An 18,153-nucleotide genomic window follows, 5' to 3' on the forward strand; every position below is an offset into this window, starting at 1 on the left:
CACTCATTTTGGTGGTAGGATCCTCTGCATTTAGCTCAGTAAGTGAAATTGCCTTTTATGTATAAAGAATAGTTGTGCTGACTGAGGGGCAGAGCTGGAGCTCTGCTCAGCCTCCCCTGGTTCCCGAGGAGCACAGGTTGAAACTGACCTAGATCAGGATTCAGTGTGGGGTGTTAGGGGAACGTGGAGGAGGGGCTCCTCTGGGCAGCTGTCAGAATCCCTGAATGTGGGTCTGGATGTTTCCCTGTTCTATGCATCACCGTTCTCTCGCACTGTGATTTTACGTCTGGAAAGCAATCATCTTCTCTCCCACCCTTCCCTGCAAGGGGAGCCAAAGGGGAAGGAGAGAGAGAAGAGAGCAAGGCAAAGCCTGGCCGGGCTGGAGAAATGGCAGGTTGCCTGCTGAAAGTGGCTCTGGGACAGAGCTGTCCGTCTGCATCCCCAGACACCCAGCAGGGGGCTGTGGAGAGCTCAGGCTCTGCAGGAGGCCGCTGACTGGGAGCTCCTGCTGGCTGTCCCAGCACCTCACTCCCCTCTTGGCCTCTGTTGCCTCATTATACCTCTGTTTACCCAGTTTCCTGCTGTCACCATTTCCTAGAGAGAGAAGATCTGTCTCTAGATTCTAGACATGGAGGTGGCTGGGAGAGAAGCCACAGAGCCCGCAGGTGATCTGCCCTCACCCTCTTCTGTGCGGCTGCTTGGCCCATCCACTGCCTGCCCTGGACCCGTGTGCACGGGGAGGCAGGGATGCTGCGGTGCCTGCGGGTTCAGAGCCTTGGCCTCTGTGAGATGAAGCAGAGGACTGGGGTAGTGAGAGATGGGGCCAGGTTGCTCAGTAGGAGGGGTGGGGTGGGGGCAGGGAGGAGGGGAGCCTTTCCATGGAACTGTGTTGGACAGGCTGGTTTGGCTGGTTTGGCTGAGAGTGGAGAGGTGGGCTCATTCCCTTTGGGTTTAAAAAAAAAAAAAGGCAATAGGCCAGAGGATTAGGCTGAGGAAGCTACATATCTGCTCAGCTCTAGATTCATTCATTCATTCATTCATTTCCCCATATGACGGGCTCCAAATTCACTCAGCACACATAACCTTTCCCTTTAAATGTTGAAGTCTCTCTAGTGGATGGAATATTTGCAGGCACTTAAGCATATGGTTATAAAACATGTCAACAACATTAAACGGTTTCTTTTCTAACAACGAGTGAGAGATCAGAGATGAACTCTTCATGGAGGGTCATCACACTGAGGAGATCCGAGGATAAACTCTTCACACAGGGTTATCACACTGAGATCAGAGGATGAGCTCTTCACGCAGGATCATCACACTGAGGAGATCAAAGGATGAACTCTTCACGCAGGGTCATCACACTGAGGAGATCAGAGGATGAGCTCTTCACGCAGGGTCATCACACTGAGGAGATCAGAGGATGAACTCTTCATGCAGGGTCATCACACTGAGGAGATCAGAGGATGAGCTCTTCACACAGGGTCATCACACTGAGGAGATCAGAGGATAAACTCTTCACACAGGGTTATCACACTGAGATCAGAGGATGAGCTCTTCACGCAGGATCATCACACTGAGGAGATCAAAGGATTAACTCTTCACGCAGGGTCATCACACTGAGGAGATCAGAGGATGAGCTCTTCACGCAGGGTCATCACACTGAGGAGATCAGAGGATGAACTCTTCACGCAGGGTCATCACACTGAGGAGATCAGAGGATGAGCTCTTCACGCAGGGTCATCACACTGAGGAGATCAGAGGATGAGCTCTTCACGCAGGATCATCACACTGAGGAGATCAAAGGATTAACTCTTCACGCAGGGTCATCACACTGAGGAGATCAGAGGATGAACTCTTCACGCAGGGTCATCACACTGAGGAGATCAGAGGATGAACTCTTCACGCAGGGTCATCACACTGAGGAGATCAGAGGATGAACTCTTCACGCAGGGTCATCACACTGAGGAGATCAGAGGATGAGCTCTTCACGCAGGGTCATCACACTGAGGAGATCAGAGGATGAACTCTTCATGCAGGGTCATCACACTGAGGAGATCAGAGGATGAGCTCTTCACACAGGGTCATCACACTGAGGAGATCAGAGGATAAACTCTTCACACAGGGTTATCACACTGAGATCAGAGGATGAGCTCTTCACGCAGGATCATCACACTGAGGAGATCAAAGGATTAACTCTTCACGCAGGGTCATCACACTGAGGAGATCAGAGGATGAGCTCTTCACGCAGGGTCATCACACTGAGGAGATCAGAGGATGAACTCTTCACGCAGGGTCATCACACTGAGGAGATCAGAGGATGAGCTCTTCACGCAGGGTCATCACACTGAGGAGATCAGAGGATGAGCTCTTCACGCAGGATCATCACACTGAGGAGATCAAAGGATTAACTCTTCACGCAGGGTCATCACACTGAGGAGATCAGAGGATGAACTCTTCACGCAGGGTCATCACACTGAGGAGATCAGAGGATGAACTCTTCACGCAGGGTCATCACACTGAGGAGATCAGAGGATGAACTCTTCACGCAGGGTCATCACACTGAGGAGATCAGAGGATGAGCTCTTCACGCAGGGTCATCACACTGAGGAGATCAGAGGATGAGCTCTTCACACAGGATCATCACACTGAGGAGATCAGAGGATGAGCTCTTCAGGCAGGGTCATCACACTGAGGAGATCAGAGGATGAGCTCTTCATGCAGGGTCATCACACTGAGGAGATCAGAGGATGAAACTCTTCATGCAGGGTTATCACACTGAGATCAGAGGATGAAACTCTTCACGCAGGGTCATCACACTGAGGAGATCAGAGGATGAACTCTTCACGCAGGGTCATCACACTGAGGAGATCAGAGGATAAACTCTTCACGCAGGGTCATCACACTGAGGAGATCAGAGGATGAACTCTTCACGCAGGGTTATCACACTGTTCAGTGCTCATAGCTGTCCAGGAGGAAATCAGCCAGCCTATTAGAGGAGTGACATCTGCGTGGCGGAAATGAGGGTGATTTTTTCTCTTTCTGCATTGCTTTGTCTTCCTGTTCCTTTCTACACATTTGTATCCAGGTCTGCCCCAGGGGTGGTCCCCCACACGGCAGATCCTGGGGGGCTGCCCTGAGTGGTCATGCCCAGCTTCCATTTCCAGGTTAGGCACCGGCTTGCCCAGTTGGGACAGGGGAACTGCTATGTGGCTCCTTCCATCCTCCTGGCTCCTGGTTCCTGCGGCCACCAGTGATTCAGAGTCTGCCCCAGCCGCAGCCTCCAGCGGTGCCAGGACAGCTCACCCACTCCATCTTCCACAGCTTTGGCTGCCCTAACAGAAATACCACAGGCTGGTGACGTACACAACAGAGCCTTGTTCTTCGCAGTCCTGGAGGCTGGGAAATCCAAGGTCTGGGTGCCAGCAAGGTTGGTTTCTGGGAGGACCCTCTTCCTGGCTTGCCATGTGCCCGTGGTCTCACACGGCAGGGAGAGAGGTCATCTCTCTTACGTCTCTTCTCATGAGGATGTCAGTCCTACTCATGAGGGCCATTACCTAACACTTCTCAAAGGCCACCACACTAGGGGTCAGGGCTTCACCATATGAATCTGAGGGGACACACGCACTCAGGCCACGGCACTACCCTACCTGGGCCCCTTCTCGCCTGCAAGCCCCACCTGCACCACTGGCTGAGGGGAACGCCAGCCAGCATTTCTCTGGGTTGTTCCCCTCCCCAAAGCTCGAGTGAGGGGAGGCTTTGGGGCAAGAGATGAGGTAACGGTGCCCAGGAAGGAGATGGTTAGGACCCCCAGTGGCCGGGAGCCAGGGCTGCCTGACCCCAGTCGGTTCCTGTTGGCCCAGCCTGATGGGAGGAGCCCTTGACTGCCTGCCCACAGTATCTCCCTCCACAGAGTAGCAGCCTCTGCAGTCCCCATGTGGCTCAGACTGCCACAAAGGCAGGCCTGGGAGGGTTTTAGCAAGGCATGAGAGTGAGGGGCCTTTGCTAGGAAGGAAGGGAAAATGTGGGCAAAGACGGGCGCTAGGCAGGGCTTGTCCAAGCAAAGAGGACCAGGAAGGAAGCACGGGAGGGGAGCAGCTCAGGCGTGGACACAGGAGTACGGGTCCCCAGAAACGACCTCAGACACAGAGACCTGATGGTAGAAGTTCCAGGGTGCACTCTCAGGGCCAGCGCTGTGGGGAGACTGAGGCACTGCACAGGGATGCGACCTCAGCAGAGGGCTCGGCCAGTACCACGTGCAGCTCTGGAGCCTTTCAGAGTTGGCCCAACTGAAGCAACGTTTGAACCCCAACCCTGACCGGTCACTGGCTATGGCTGTCCCCAGGAAAGGGACATGACTTTGGTCTGGGGGCTGTTCCTGGAAAAGAACTCAGCTGTGAGCCATGAGCAGACCACATGCTCCAGTTTGAGGAATCAATGACTTGGTCCTGAAGAGGGATCTGGGTGGCACAGCACGGGGTCTACTGCGCCAGGTGTGTGTTGAGGAGATGGATGTGTGCACGGGGCAGGGAAGGAAGAGAGTGGGGTCTGTTCAGAGCAGTCAGCGCTGCAGTGCTGATGTGCTGGGGCAGGCGACCCTGAGGGGTAAGTAGAGGCCAGTCGTACCGAGTCTTTGATGCCAGCCACAGGGCTTGGTCCTGCTGCAAGAGGGGAGCCATGGAGGGGCTTTGAGGAGGAAGCAGAAGTCGATTTACCATGAAGCTCATGATGCTTCAGGGCCCCTGGCTCACCTGAGCCCCTTCCAAGGCCCTGGGAGAGGCCAAGCCATGTGTTCACGTGGTCATATGGTTTTGTAAATTTTGCAAAAATAAGATATTTTAACCATATTTGATTAAGAGCACTTCTGTCTTCATTCCTGCTTCTCACTGATGTACCTCTTCTCCCGTGGGTGGCATTAGAACGGCCTTGGGCATTTTGCTGCTTTGACTACAGAGAAAATGGATTGAGGGCATTTTTTTGGCTTATTGCCATGATTCTGTCTCTTACAAGTAGAGTTAAATTATTGTGTCTGTCCAGGTGTAATAGTAGCTTCCAGAAATACTTGCCACACCGCTGTGCCAACTCACCTGGGTCATTGCAGAATATGGGCTGTGTGCTGGCTGTTTCCTCAGATCTTTGGAGAAAAAGGTGCCTCAGCGGTACCTGAGGTTGTGACTACTTCTGTATGAACAGTATTTTGTTTTCGTTTTGGGTTTGTTTTATAGACGGAGTACTTTAAACACAGATCCAACATGGATATTTCTTTAGAAAAGCCAAGTGTAACAGGATGGTCTACTTGTCTAAAAGCTGGCCTAGGCCATGTGTGGTGGCTCACACCTGTAATCCGACACTTTGGGAGGCCAAGGTGGGCGGATCACCTGAGGTCAGGAGTTCGATATCAGCCTGGCCAACATGGTGAAACCCCATCTCTACTAAAAATACAAAAATTAGCCAGACGTGGTGGCGCATGCCTGTAGTCCCAGCTACTGGGGAGGCTGAGGCAGGAGAATCACTTGAACCCAGGAGGTGGAGGTTGCAGTGAGTCAAGATCACGCCAATGCACTCCAGGCTGGACGACAGAGTGAGACTCTGTCTCAAGAAAATAAATAAAATAATTAAAACATAAATAAATAAAAGTTGGCCTAGCCTCAACATATGGATGACAATAAATGAAGGGCTCTAAAAAATTTCAAAGACAGAAGAGAAACCTCAATGAAAACACAATGCAAAAATGTTGATTACGTCTGAATGCACCGTTTTCACTTCCATTTGGAAAGTGGCTTGGGAATGTTTCCATAAAATAAGGAAGAAATGATAGACTCTGATTTGGATATATGTATAAAATATACCTTTTATCATTTTCAAATTTATTTATTAGAAAGGAAAGAAAATTCAGATAAAAATTAATGGAATATGAAACTAAAGTAGTAGAAAATGAGCAAGGAAAAAAAAAATAACTCTGGCTTCAAAAAGCTCATTGTCACCAAAAAAAGAAAGGTTTTATATCAAACCAAAAGCAGTCGCTCATTAGGAGGAAGAGACACATATCAAAGAAGTTAGCAGGCTCTTGGAGCATTTGACAGCCTCATTAATGAAGAGGAGGGAATCTGATGAACACATAGGAAAATGGTTCAGACATCTTTCTGTGAATCTGATGAACACGTAGGAAAATGGTTCCGACATCTTTCTGATTTGACCTGAAATGTTGACAACATCAAAGACGCCAGGAAGCTGCAGATGCTGTCACAACAGTGAGGCATCCACAGCAACTGTTACCGAGCATTGCTCATCCAAAGAGTGTCTTAAAGGCCAGCTCCCACAGAGAAAACTTGAAATGCCCTGAAATCCACATCAAGGACGGAAACCAGAGAGCACCTCCTCCAAATCTGATCATCCTAAATGTTCAGATGGCATCACCCATAACTTCTTTCAAGTATTGATCTTTTTTTAAAAAAAAAAAAATAATTTCCCTCAATATGCCAGGGCAAGTGTTGGCCAACTCCATCTGCTGCCTCTTTGGTTGGTATTGGTTTTTTTCTCTAACAGCTTTAATAAGGTGAGATCTATATTTAAATTCACTTTTTAAAGTATACAGGCCGGGTGCAGTGGCTCACACCTGTAATCCCAACACTTTGGGGGGGTTGAGGCAGGTGGATGACCTGAGGTCAGGAGTTCGAGACCAGCCTGGCCAATATGGTGAAACCCTATCCCTACTAAAAATACAAAAAAAAATTAGCCGGGCGTGGTGGTAGGCACCTATAATCCCAGCTACTCAGGAGGCTGAGGCAGGAGAATCGCTTGAACCCGGGAAGCAGAGGTTGCAGTGAGCCGAGATCACGCCACTGCACTCCAGCCTAGGTAGCAAGAGCAAAACTTCGTCTCAAAAATAAATAAAACAGAGTGTACAATTCAGTGATTTTCAGTGTATTCATAGAGTTTTACAATCATACAACAAGCAAATGTTGGAACATTTTTGTCACTCTGGAAAGTTCCAAACCCCTTTGTAGTCACCCCAATCCATCCTACTCTCGGCCAGCTCCAGATAGGCACTCATCCTCTTGTTGTCTTTATAGATTTTCTAATTCTGGACATTTCATATCGATGGAATCATACAACACGCGACATTTTGCGCCTGGCCTCTTTCACTTGGCATAACGTTCCCAGGGCTCATCCCTGTTGTAGTGTGCAACAGCACTGCATTCCTTTCTGTTGCTGAGCTCATTGTCACACACACAAAAAATCTGTTCCATTGCTTTTCATGTGCTTAATGGCTATTCGTCCTCACGTCAGAAGAGACTAAAGGGCAAAAAGGGGCCTAGCTAGCTACCTCTGGCCTTTTATAAGGCTACTAATCCCATCCAGGATGACGGAACCTTCATGGCCTAATGATCTCCTTAAGGCTCCACCTCTTAAAACTGTCTCGTTAGGAATCAAGTTTCTAATTTTGGAGGGGACACAAACCAATGCTCAAACCGTAGCCCCCTATGATCATTAACAAGACAAAGACGTTTGGTCATGCTACTTCTATTCAGCATTGTCGTGGACGTTCTAGCCAGGACAAGTAGGCAAGAAAAGGAAATAAAAGACATCTGTATTGGAAAGGAAGACATCCATATTGGAATACGCTCTTGGATTCTGTTTGCTGATATTTTGTTAAGAATTTTTATGTTTATACTTATAAGAGATATTGATCTGTAGTTTTCTTTTTTGTGTGATGTCTGTCTGATTTTGGTATCAGGGTAATACTAGCCTCAGGGAATGTGTTGGGAATCCTTTTATGTTTTTTGGAAGAGTTTATGAAGGATTGGTATCAATTTTTAAAAAATGTTTAGATTTCTTTACATTCTAATTGGTGGAATTCACTGGTGAAGCCATCTGGGCCTGGGCATTTGTTTGTGGAGTTTTTATGTTACTCATTCAATGTCTTGTTTAGGTCTATTCAGATTTTCTATACCTTCTTAATTCAGCTTTGGTAGTTTGTATCTTTGTAGAAGTTTGTCCATTTCCAGTGCTTTTTTTGGTTTCCATGGGGATTTGAATTATTCTCTGGTGTTACTTGCTTTCAGCCTGAAGAACTTCCTTCAGCATTCTTACATGGCAGGTCTGCTAGCAATGAATTCTTTCAGTTTTTGTTTATCCGGGAATATCTTTATTTCACTTTTATTTATGAGAGAGAGTTTTGCAGAATTAAGCCTTCTTGGTTGACATTACTGCCTCTGGCCTTCATTATTTCTGATTAAAAGTGAGTTGTTAATTTTATTGTGATTTCCCTGTATATCATGAACCGTTCAATGTTCAGTATTTTCTCTTCATCTTTGTCTAATTTCAACATTTTAACTATGGTGTGTCTAGGTGTGGACCTCTTTGCATTTACCCCACTTGAATTTAATTGCATTTCTTAGATGTGTAAGTTAATGTTTTTCATCACATTTTGGATGTTTTGAGCCTTTTTAAAAAAATATTTTCTGCTTCTTTTTCTGTGTCTTCTTCTGGTACTTCTACTATGCATTTTTTATTGTACTTAATGGCCTTCCATGTTCCTCAGAGGCTTTGTTCATTTTTCTTCATTCTTTTTCTCTCTGCTCTTTAGATTGCATAGTTTTGATTAATCTGTATTCAAGTTCAGTGACTGCATCTTCTGCCAGCTCAAATCTACCATTCAGCGAGCTAATTAATTTATTTTTTAAGTTCTTGTACTATTCACCTCCAGAATTTCTATTTAGTTCTTCTTCTTCTTCTGCTTCCTCTTTTTTTTTTTTTTTTTTTTTTCCCCAGACAGAGTCTCTGTTACCCAGGCTGGAGTGCAGTGGCACAATCTCAGCTCACTGCAACCTCCACCTCCCGGGTTCGAGAGATTCTCCTGTCTCAGCCTCCCGAGTAGCTGGGATTACAGGATGTGCCACCACGCCCGGCTAATTTTTGTATTTTTAATAGAGACAGGGTTTCACTATGTTGGCCAGGCTGGTCTAGAACTCCTGACCTCAGGTGATCTGCCCACCTCAGCCTCCCAAAGTGCTGGGATTACAGGTGTGAGCCACTGCACTCGGCCTCTATTCAGTTCTTTTTATAATTTCTATCTCTTTACTGAGATTCTTCATTTGGTGACACGTCATTCCTGTACTCTCCTTTAGTTCTTTAGACATGATTTCCTTTTATTGTTTAAACACATTTATTATAGCTGCTTTGAAATCTTCTCTGCGAAGTCGGACATCTGGGCCTCCTGAGAGGTAGTTTCTGTCACCTGCTGAATTTCCTGTGGGTGGGTCACACTTTCTTGTTTCTTTTCATGGCTCAGAATGTTTCCTTGAAAACTGGAAACTTTAGATAATACACTGAAGAAACTGTGGAGAATGATCCCCCAGGCCTTGTTGCTACTGTTTGCTTGTGGATTTTGTGACCTGGTCCTGCTGTTTCAATGAAGCTTATTTCCCCTGCAGTGTGCAGCCACTGATACTGCTCCCCAGAGGTCACAGCCTTGGTCATATGCACAGTCACCCTGACTGCACCCCTGCTCCTAACCCCCTGGGACAGTGGCATTAGCCAGGCTCTCTTTGACTATCTCTTTCCCAGATCTTTCCATTAAGCTTCTGGTCATTCTGCCTTTATTGCTATCACACCCAACTGTTGGCCTTCCACTAACTGCTAGCTGCTACTAACTGCTAGTGCGACTGATTGCTGTATTGTTTTTGACAATGTCCTGAGGTGTATAACTTGCTCTACAATATGACCTAATTAAATTCTAGACCTTTCACAGGAGCAGGGTGTTGCCAGTATCTGAGGGCTTCAGGAGGGCTCTTAACTGTCTTTGTCCCTGGTTCTGTCTATTTAACTTCTACAGGTTGAGCATCCTTAATCTGAAAATCTGAAATCCGAAACACTTCTGGTTCCAAACACTTCTGGTTCCGAGCATTTCAGATAAGGGATACTCAACCTGTAGTTGGTTTACCATTTTGTTTGTTGCTATTAGGACCATTGGCCTCCTCTTAATTGCTCACTGCTAAGACCCCTGTTTTTTTTGACAGTGCCCTTAGACATGAACATCCTCCATGCTCTGTTTCAGATCCGAGTCAGTCCCATTAGGGAGAGCTATGAAGCCTTCTGTTCTGACTGTCTGGGCAGACCCCTGCACCCCTGCACGAGAGCTAGGAGCAGGGTCAGTGGCCTGCTTCTCCCAGAGTGATATTCCTGGCCTACAAACTACTCACTAGATGGGAATGGTACCCCTAGTCTTCTGGGCTTGCCCCTTTCAACATGGAACCTCTGCCCTACAAGCAATCTGGGGAGGGTGCTATCAGGTCCACTATTCTTGGCCTGCTGTACCTGGAGCAGAGCTTCTGCCCTATGAGTGGGGCCTGGATAGGGGAAGGGGGCCCCAGGCCTCTTGGCCATCCCACCAGAAATAGACTGCAACAGAGTTGGGAGGGGTGACGCCAGTGGCCTGGCTCTCTCAGTATGAAACTGTAGCCTCAGACTGGGAGCTTGGAGTAGAGGGAGCCCCGTCTTCCTGGCAGTAAAGCTTTGTCACACTGAGCTGGGGAAGGAATGGGGGAGGGTTGTGGCTCGAATGCCATAGACTTTTGCTTTTCTTACCAAGATTTAATAGATTTTCTTGAAAAAAAAAATGCTTCTTCATTTATTGTATAGACCTTAGCACAATTTCCAAAGACTTTAAATTGTTGCTTTTTATAAACTAATTTTCATTGGTTACTGGGGAAAGGGCTCACCAACCTCCTTACACTTCCATTCAAAGTTTCTATTTGCTGCCTCTTTTTATAAATAAAGTTTTATTGGAACACAACCATGTCCATTCATTTACAGGTTGTCTACAGCTGCTTTCAAACTCTGATGGCAGAGTTGATTAATTGCAACAGAGATTATATAGCCTGCAAAGTCTACAATAGTTACTCTCTGGCCCTTTTACAGAAAGAATTTACTGAGGAATGGTTTGCTGAGAAGAGTTTGCTAAGGAATGGCTGCGTTCTCTTTCTGTTCTCTTTGTGGAAACAGTGCTACAAAATTAGGTTATACAAAGAAGGGTTAAAGAGTATGCAGTCGGTCGGGCATGGTGGCTCACACCTGTAATCCCAGCACTTTGGGAGGCCAAGGCGGGTGGATCACCTGAGGTCAGGAGTTTGAGACCTGCCTGGCCAATGTGGCAAAACCCTGTGTCTACTAAAAAAAAAAAAATGCAAAAATTAGCTGGGCATGGTGGCGGCACCTGTAATCCCAGCTACTCGGGAGGCTGAGGCAGGAGAATTGCTTGAACCCGGGAGGCGGAGCTTGCAGTGAGCCGAGATAGTCATTGCACTCCAGCCTGGGCAACAGAGCGAGACTCCGTCTCAAAAAAAAAAAAAAAAAAAAAAAAAAACAGTACGCAGTCAGAACTGAAGGAAAAGTTCTATCATTGTTCTCTGTTTTTTGGTTGTTTGTGGTGATTGTCAGTTTTAAAAGGTTTTTGTGTGATGTATTTTCTCATTTCAAGTCAATAATCCATTTTGCACCTAATTTAATTCTTTAATTTTGCAATCTTCTTCTTAAAGCGTGTCCCCTAAACTATAGACGCTTCCTCCCCCTAGACCTAGAGGAATGGGAGCACTGTGATCAGATGAAGTTGTGAAATTGTTTTTCCTACATGCCAGCGTTGGACTTTATTCCCAGTTTTTACCATGTCGGCATATTACTTGTCCCTCTTTTCCATAGTATTTCCTCTAAATTGCCTTTTTTACTTAAATAAACCTTGTATGTCTCGCAGTCACTGGCCTGATACGCCAGTGGTATCTTTATAAACGGGCTGCGTGTGGGCACCCAGGAGGCATCTATCCTGGCGACGTAGTGTGGTGCAGGTTCCGGCTGAGGGGACACAGAGCTGCTGGAAGGCAGGAGGGTGGGTCAGCAAGCGGGAGGCAGGGCAGGCCGGCCCCTCACTGTGCCTCTTATTGCCTCTGGCGGCTGAGGCCTGTCTTCCAGGGGCTCTGAGCATCTAGGGGCAGGGAGGGTGAGCTCCCCCTGTTCCCCCGCGCCAGGCCAGGATGTGTCCCAGGCACTGCAGGCTGCGGAGCGGCCCGGTGTGAGGGCGAGTGGAGCCACTGGCTTCCTATCTTTCAGCATTGCTTTAAAGGACACTGCATCTGGCTGACGCCCGACATCCTCAAACGGGACGGCAACTGGGGCGCTTGGAGTCCGTTTGGCTCCTGCTCGCGTACCTGTGGCACCGGCGTGAAGTTCCGGACCCGCCAGTGCGACAACCCACAGTGAGTTGGCCCCACGTTCCCCTGGCCTTCCTGAGTGGCAGCTGAGGGTCCAGGAGACCCTCTCCAGCCAGCCCTGTCCGGGAGGGCCCTGTGGCTGCCCACCAGTTCTGGAGAGGTGCAGGGCAGGCTGCCCTGCCTGCCTCACCCTACCTGGGAGGGGGCCATGGCTCAGGGGACGCTTAGCTCTGCCTCTTACCCCTTGCCCCGGACTGGACCTGCAGCCCACCTGCCTGCAGCCCACTCTAGACAGGTTTACTCTGTCTCTCCTGGCCACGGGCATGGAGGAGAGGAGGTAGGACCGAGCTGCGGAAAATGGGGGTAAAGGGGGGTGGTCTCTCAGGCCCCCAGATGCCAGCCCCTGGGCAGCTGTTTGCAGCCAGGTGAGGGCAGGGTCGGGACTTGTCATCAGTGTCTGGCTGTCCAGGGGAGGGACAGCCTGTGGAGCTGGCCCATGCCAGCTGCGTCCCCATGCCCAGCCACACCCCACCCCCACCCATCACGCAGGCCCCATGCCCTGTGCTGTCCTCTTGCCCCTTCTCATTCCTGCCACCTCACCCCACATACCCTGTAAATGTCTCCTGGGCCCATGCTACCTCCTCGGCCCACAGCCACTTTCTTATCCACACCCTCCTCTCCCTCCTCCTCTGCCTGCCTCCTCCTGCCTGAACGCTCACCCCGGCCTCACCCAGGGAGCGTCCTGGCGGGGCTGGGGTGGAGGGAGAACCCTCCGCAGACATCAGCGTTACTCCGTCTCCCACCCGCCCAGCGGGCCCTTGTGCTGCAGGCCCTGCGGCTGCTTAGACGCACAGAGCTTCTGTCTTTCCTTTTTGGCCTGTCTGGTAGTTTAAAGATTTTGATTTGCCTGAAAATATTGACAATCTGTAATTTCACATTAGAAAAACAAACAAAACAGATTTCCAGCCTTCAAATTGGGCATCACAGATGCACAGCCAGGCCCAGTTACCAGCTGGCCAGCAGGCCTCTGGGATGCGTCCCTGCTGGGCTCCTGCCTCGGCAGCCGCTCCTGGGTCCTGTTCCCTTGGGCTGCTCTGCTTGCTCTGGCCGGGCCTGAACTGGACCCTGGGGAGCCAGAGAGGGCCATCAGTCTTGGTTCTGGGGAGGGAGTCAAGACCATATCAACAGGGCATGGGGACCCATGCATGCCCTGGGATCCCCGGTGGGACAGCCTCCCTCAGCACTTGTGAACACGCGTGTGCATGGAGCCCTCTCCTACCCCTGCTGTCCTCCTGCCTCAGGCTCCAGGCTGCCCTCCTGGCCAGGAGCAGGCAGGGAGCCCCGTGGCCCCTCCTCAAGCACGCTTGGGGCTTTTACACCATACTCGGGAAGAGATTGCTGGGCATTTAGAACCGCAAAAGGCAGTGTGTGGGTTGGTGCTGTTCTCAGTGAAGCGAAGACGTTACAGAGACGCAGCCCGCCTTGTCTGCAGGGAGAAAACCCAGCGGCCGTGGTACACCTGCCTTGTGCCAGACACTTGCTCAGAGCAGCAGCACCAGGACCCTGGGGCCTCAGCATGCCTCTTTCCGTGCCAGGCTCAGTGCCCAGGGCCAGCTGCAGAGGAGACTCGCCCAACTCCTGCCGGCTGGGGTTTTCGACCCGTGGGGAACACAGACCTAAACACCCAATCACAGCTTCCTGTTCATTTCCAAGCCCAGGCACCAGTGCTGGGGAGGGGGTGGCACCAGGGCTGTGAGCAGATGCTGCCTCCCCACAGGAGCCCCAGGAGGGAGGATGTGGCCATCCTGCCCTGTCCTTTCAAGATCTTCACTCTGAGGCCCAACAGGCCGGGGAACTGCCCAGGTCTTACACCTGTGACGTGGCAGGACGAGGTCCCTTTGCTCAGCAGAGCTGCCCCCTGACACCTGAGACTCAGGGATCCCCCCTGAAAAGATCTCACAGGTGGCACCCGGGTGCTGCCTCTTTCCATTGGCGCTGAGCGGCAAGGCCTTTGCTTTCTCCTCCAGCCCGGCCAACGGGGGCCGCACCTGCTCGGGCCTTGCCTACGACTTCCAGCTCTGCAGCCGCCAGGACTGCCCCGACTCCCTGGCTGACTTCCGTGAGGAGCAGTGCCGCCAGTGGGACCTGTACTTCGAGCACGGTGACGCCCAGCACCACTGGCTGCCCCACGAGCACCGGGATGGTGAGCCCCTCTGGGGACAGCCGTGGGGCTCAGCAGGCAGCCCCTAGGGTGGGCAAGTGGGGATTGCCTTGGCTTGTGCCTCTGATCCTGCATGGGGCAAGGCTGCCACGACCCTGGGCTAGCAGGAGAGCCCACCCTGACTGGCGTGGCTGCCCTGGGCCACTCCCGGGTGGGGCATTAAGGTTCCTAGCAGGGCTGCAATCCCAGAGCAGCCGGAACACCTGGAGTAGCTGAGGACACGGAAGAGGTGGCTGGGCTGCGGGCTCGGCAGGGGCTGGCTCCTGCAGTCCACCAGGGGTGGACAAGGCTTGAACTGCATGGTCAGCTGAAGGCTGAGGCTGGGGCTGGCCCTGCCAAGGAATCTGGTGACCTCTGACCTTCACTATTAGTCGGGACTCTCAGTTGCAAGTGTCAGAAAGTTGACTTCAACTGGTTTCAGCAGTAGAAGGCATTTATTGCTCAGGGACCTGAGGAGTCTGGTGGCCTTGGGCATGGCAGTGCTTGTGTGGCAGCTGGGGACCTTCGTGTGACAGACTGTAAACATACAGTCCCTGTTTCTCCTTCGTGGCTATTGCCCTAGCCCAGCACCTGCTGCCCCATGTGGGCCAGTGCAGGGTTGGAGGTGACAGAGCAGATGGGGTCCCCCTCTGGCAGAGGCTACAGTCTGGGGGCCCAGCGTTTTCGTTGCCTCTGAGATAAAGGCTGAGAAGGGAGGGTTCCGGGGATCTGGGTCTGAATCCAGGCAGGCTGGCCTCATTCTGGATTTCAGAGATTGACTGAAAAGGATTCTTTATTTACTTTTTTTTTTTTTTTTTTGAGACGGAATCTCACTCTGTTGCCCAGGCTGGAGTGCAGTGGTGCAATCTCAGCTCACTGCAAGCCCTGCCTCCCAGGTTCACTCGATTCTCCTGCCTCAGCCTTCCGAGTAGCTGGGACAATAGGCGCCGGCCACCACGACCCGCTATTTTTGTTTTTGTATTTTTAGTAGAGACGGGGTTTCACCATGTTAGCCAAGATGGTCTCAATCTCCTGACCTTGTGATCTGCTCGCCTCGGCCTCCCAAAGTGCTGGGATTACAGGCGTGAGCCATTGCTCCTGACCCTTTTTTTTTTCTTTTTTTTTTTTTTTTTTTTTGAGGTGGGGTCTTGCTCTGTCACCCAGGCTGGAGTGCAGTGTGTTGTGGTACAGTCTTGGCTCACTGCAAGCTCCGCCTCCTGGGTTCAAGCGATTCTCCTGCCTCAGCCTCCCAAGTATCTGGGATTACAGGCGCCCGCCACCACACCCAGCTAATTTTTGTATTTTTAGTAGAGACAGGGTTTCACCATGTTGGTCAGGCTGCTCTTGAACTTCTGACCCCAAGTGATCCACCCGCCTCAGCCTCCCAAAGTGCCGGGACTACAGGCGTGAGCCATCGTGCCCGGCCTGGAAAGGGTTATTTAGATAGGGACCCAGCAAACAGTCATTTGCAGCCTCAGGGGTCTCCAGGCGGGGCCTCGGGACGTGAGAGCCAGGCTGCACCAACAGCCTGGCTGGCTTGGTTGGGAAAAGCTCTTCCGAAGTCCACAACCACCAGGGTCAAAGGCTCAGGAGACACAGAAACAGGGCGGGGGCTGCTGTCACCTACCCCTTTCCCTCTCTGTCTGCCCTGGAGGGTGGGCCACGTGGGGGCAGGTGAGTCCTAAGACCCTCGTGGAAATGTCTCCCTGTGTGGTGCCTCCTTTGCACACACCTGGGGAAGCCATCAGGGCTCCTTGCAGATCCCCGGCTGCTTCCCTTCCAGCCAAGGAGAGATGCCACCTGTACTGCGAGTCCAGGGAGACTGGGGAGGTGGTGTCCATGAAGCGCATGGTGCATGACGGGACACGCTGCTCCTACAAGGACGCCTTCAGCCTCTGTGTGCGCGGGGACTGCAGGGTGAGTACACAGAGGCCGGCGCAGGGGGCTACCGTGTCAAGTCTCAGCTTCCTGGGTACTGACCTCCCCCTTTTCGGGCTACAGGGAAGATGCGTGAGGTTAAGCACACAAAGTGTCAGAACAATGCCCGGACCAGGGCAGGCTCTTAGCAAATGTCTGTTTACCTCTTCCTTGTGCTGGGAGCCTCAGACTTGAGTATGCCTAGGATTCACCTGGAGAGTTTGGACTCCACCTCAGACATCCTGATTCCACAGGTCAGGGTGGCAGCCTGGGAGCGTGAATTTTTAGGAGCATCCCAGGTGATTTCCAATGCACGTGACCTACAGGGGACCCTTGTGAAGCAGGCCCCATCCTTGCACCCTGCAGGGCACTGGGCAGCTTCTTGCTGGATCTGGGGGACCCCTGTGAGGGTCACTGGTTTGGTGCTTTGTAGAAATGCGCCCCTGTTTTCTTTTATTATGATGCCTTTGGCTTCAGTCTTAGGCTGTCAGGAAAAACAATCGTGTCACCTCAGCATGTGACAGTGACATGAACATAGACTTGTCCCTGCCAGGCTCCCCTGCAAACAACTGGAAGCCTCTGCTTAGGGCTTGTGTAGACAGGACAGATGGCAGGAGTCGTGGAGGCTGACTCTGGCTTGACTCTGGCTTGACTCTGGCTTGACTCTGGCTTGACCTTCCTGCAGCGTCGGCAGGAAGGCATCTCGGGAGTGGGTGCAGGTGCAGCGGCAGGGGCTGGGAGCTGGAGGCTGGGAGCTGGAGGCTGGGAGCTGGAGGCTGGGGGCTGGAGGCTGGGAGCTGGGGGCTGGGGGCTGGGGGCGGGGAGCTGGGGGCTGGGAGCTGGGGGCTGGGGGCTGGGGGCTGGGAGCTGGAGGTTGGGAGCTGGGGGCTGGGAGCTGGGAGTTGGGGGCTGGGGGCTGGGGGCTGGGAGCTGGGGGCTGGGGGCTGGGGGCTGGGGGCTGGGAGCTGGGGGCTGGGGGCTGGAGGCTGGGAGCTGGGGGCTGGGAGCTGGGGGCTGGGAGCTGGGGGCTGGGAGCTGGAGGCTGGGGGCTGGGGGTTGGGGGCTGGGGGCTGGGAGCTGGGGGCTGGGAGCTGGAGGCTGGGGGCTGGGGGCTGGAGGCTGGAGGCTGGGGGCTGGGGGCTGGGGGCTGGGGGCTAGAGCTGGGAGCTGGGGGCTGGGAGCTGGGGGCTGGGGGCTGGAGGCTGGGAGCTGGAGGCTGGGAGCTGGGAGCTGGGGGTTGGGGGCTGGAGGCTGGGAGCTGGAGGCTGGGGGCTGGGGACTGGGGGCTGGGGGCTGGGGGCTGGAGGCTGGGGGCTGGCGGCTGGGAGTTGGGAGCTGGAGGCTGGGAGCTGGAGGCTGGGGGCTGGAGGCTGGGGGCTGGAGGCTGGGGGCTAGAGCTGGGAGCTGGGGGCTGGGGGCTGGAGGTTGGAGCTGTGAGCTGGGAGCTGGAGGCTGGGAGCTGGGGCCTGGGGGCTGGAGGCTGGGGGCTGGGGGCTGGAGGTGGGGGCTGGGGGCTGAGGGCTGAGGGCTGGGGGCTGGGGGCTGGGGGCTGGGGGCTGGAGGTGGGGGCTGGGGGCTGAGGGCTGAGGGCTGGGGGCTGGGAGCTGGGGGCTGGAGGTGGGGGCTGGGGGCTGGAGGCTGGGAGCTGGGGGCTGGGAGCTGGGGGCTGGGAGCTGGAGGCTGGGGGCTGGGGGTTGGGGGCTGGGGGCTGGGAGCTGGGGGCTGGGAGCTGGAGGCTGGGGGCTGGGGGCTGGAGGCTGGAGGCTGGGGGCTGGGGGCTGGGGGCTAGAGCTGGGAGCTGGGGGCTGGGGGCTAGAGCTGGGAGCTGGGGGC

At 52.6% G+C, this 18,153-nt stretch overlaps 1 protein-coding gene across 1 annotated transcript in view; it reads left to right on the forward strand.

Moving 5' to 3' along the window:
* The window catches only part of LOC105484013 (ADAM metallopeptidase with thrombospondin type 1 motif 2), a 235,700-nt gene that overhangs the window by 191,620 nt on the left and 25,927 nt on the right, over positions 1–18,153 (forward strand). The window contains exons 11-13 of the mRNA XM_011745152.3: positions 12,103–12,248; positions 14,231–14,406; positions 16,187–16,320. Of these exons, the coding sequence (XP_011743454.2) occupies positions 12,103–12,248; positions 14,231–14,406; positions 16,187–16,320 (456 nt within the window). The remainder of the gene's footprint in view (positions 1–12,102; positions 12,249–14,230; positions 14,407–16,186; positions 16,321–18,153) is intronic.

The sequence above is a fragment of the Macaca nemestrina genome, chromosome 6 (assembly GCF_043159975.1).
Source record: "Macaca nemestrina isolate mMacNem1 chromosome 6, mMacNem.hap1, whole genome shotgun sequence".
Lineage (NCBI taxonomy): Eukaryota > Metazoa > Chordata > Mammalia > Primates > Cercopithecidae > Macaca > Macaca nemestrina.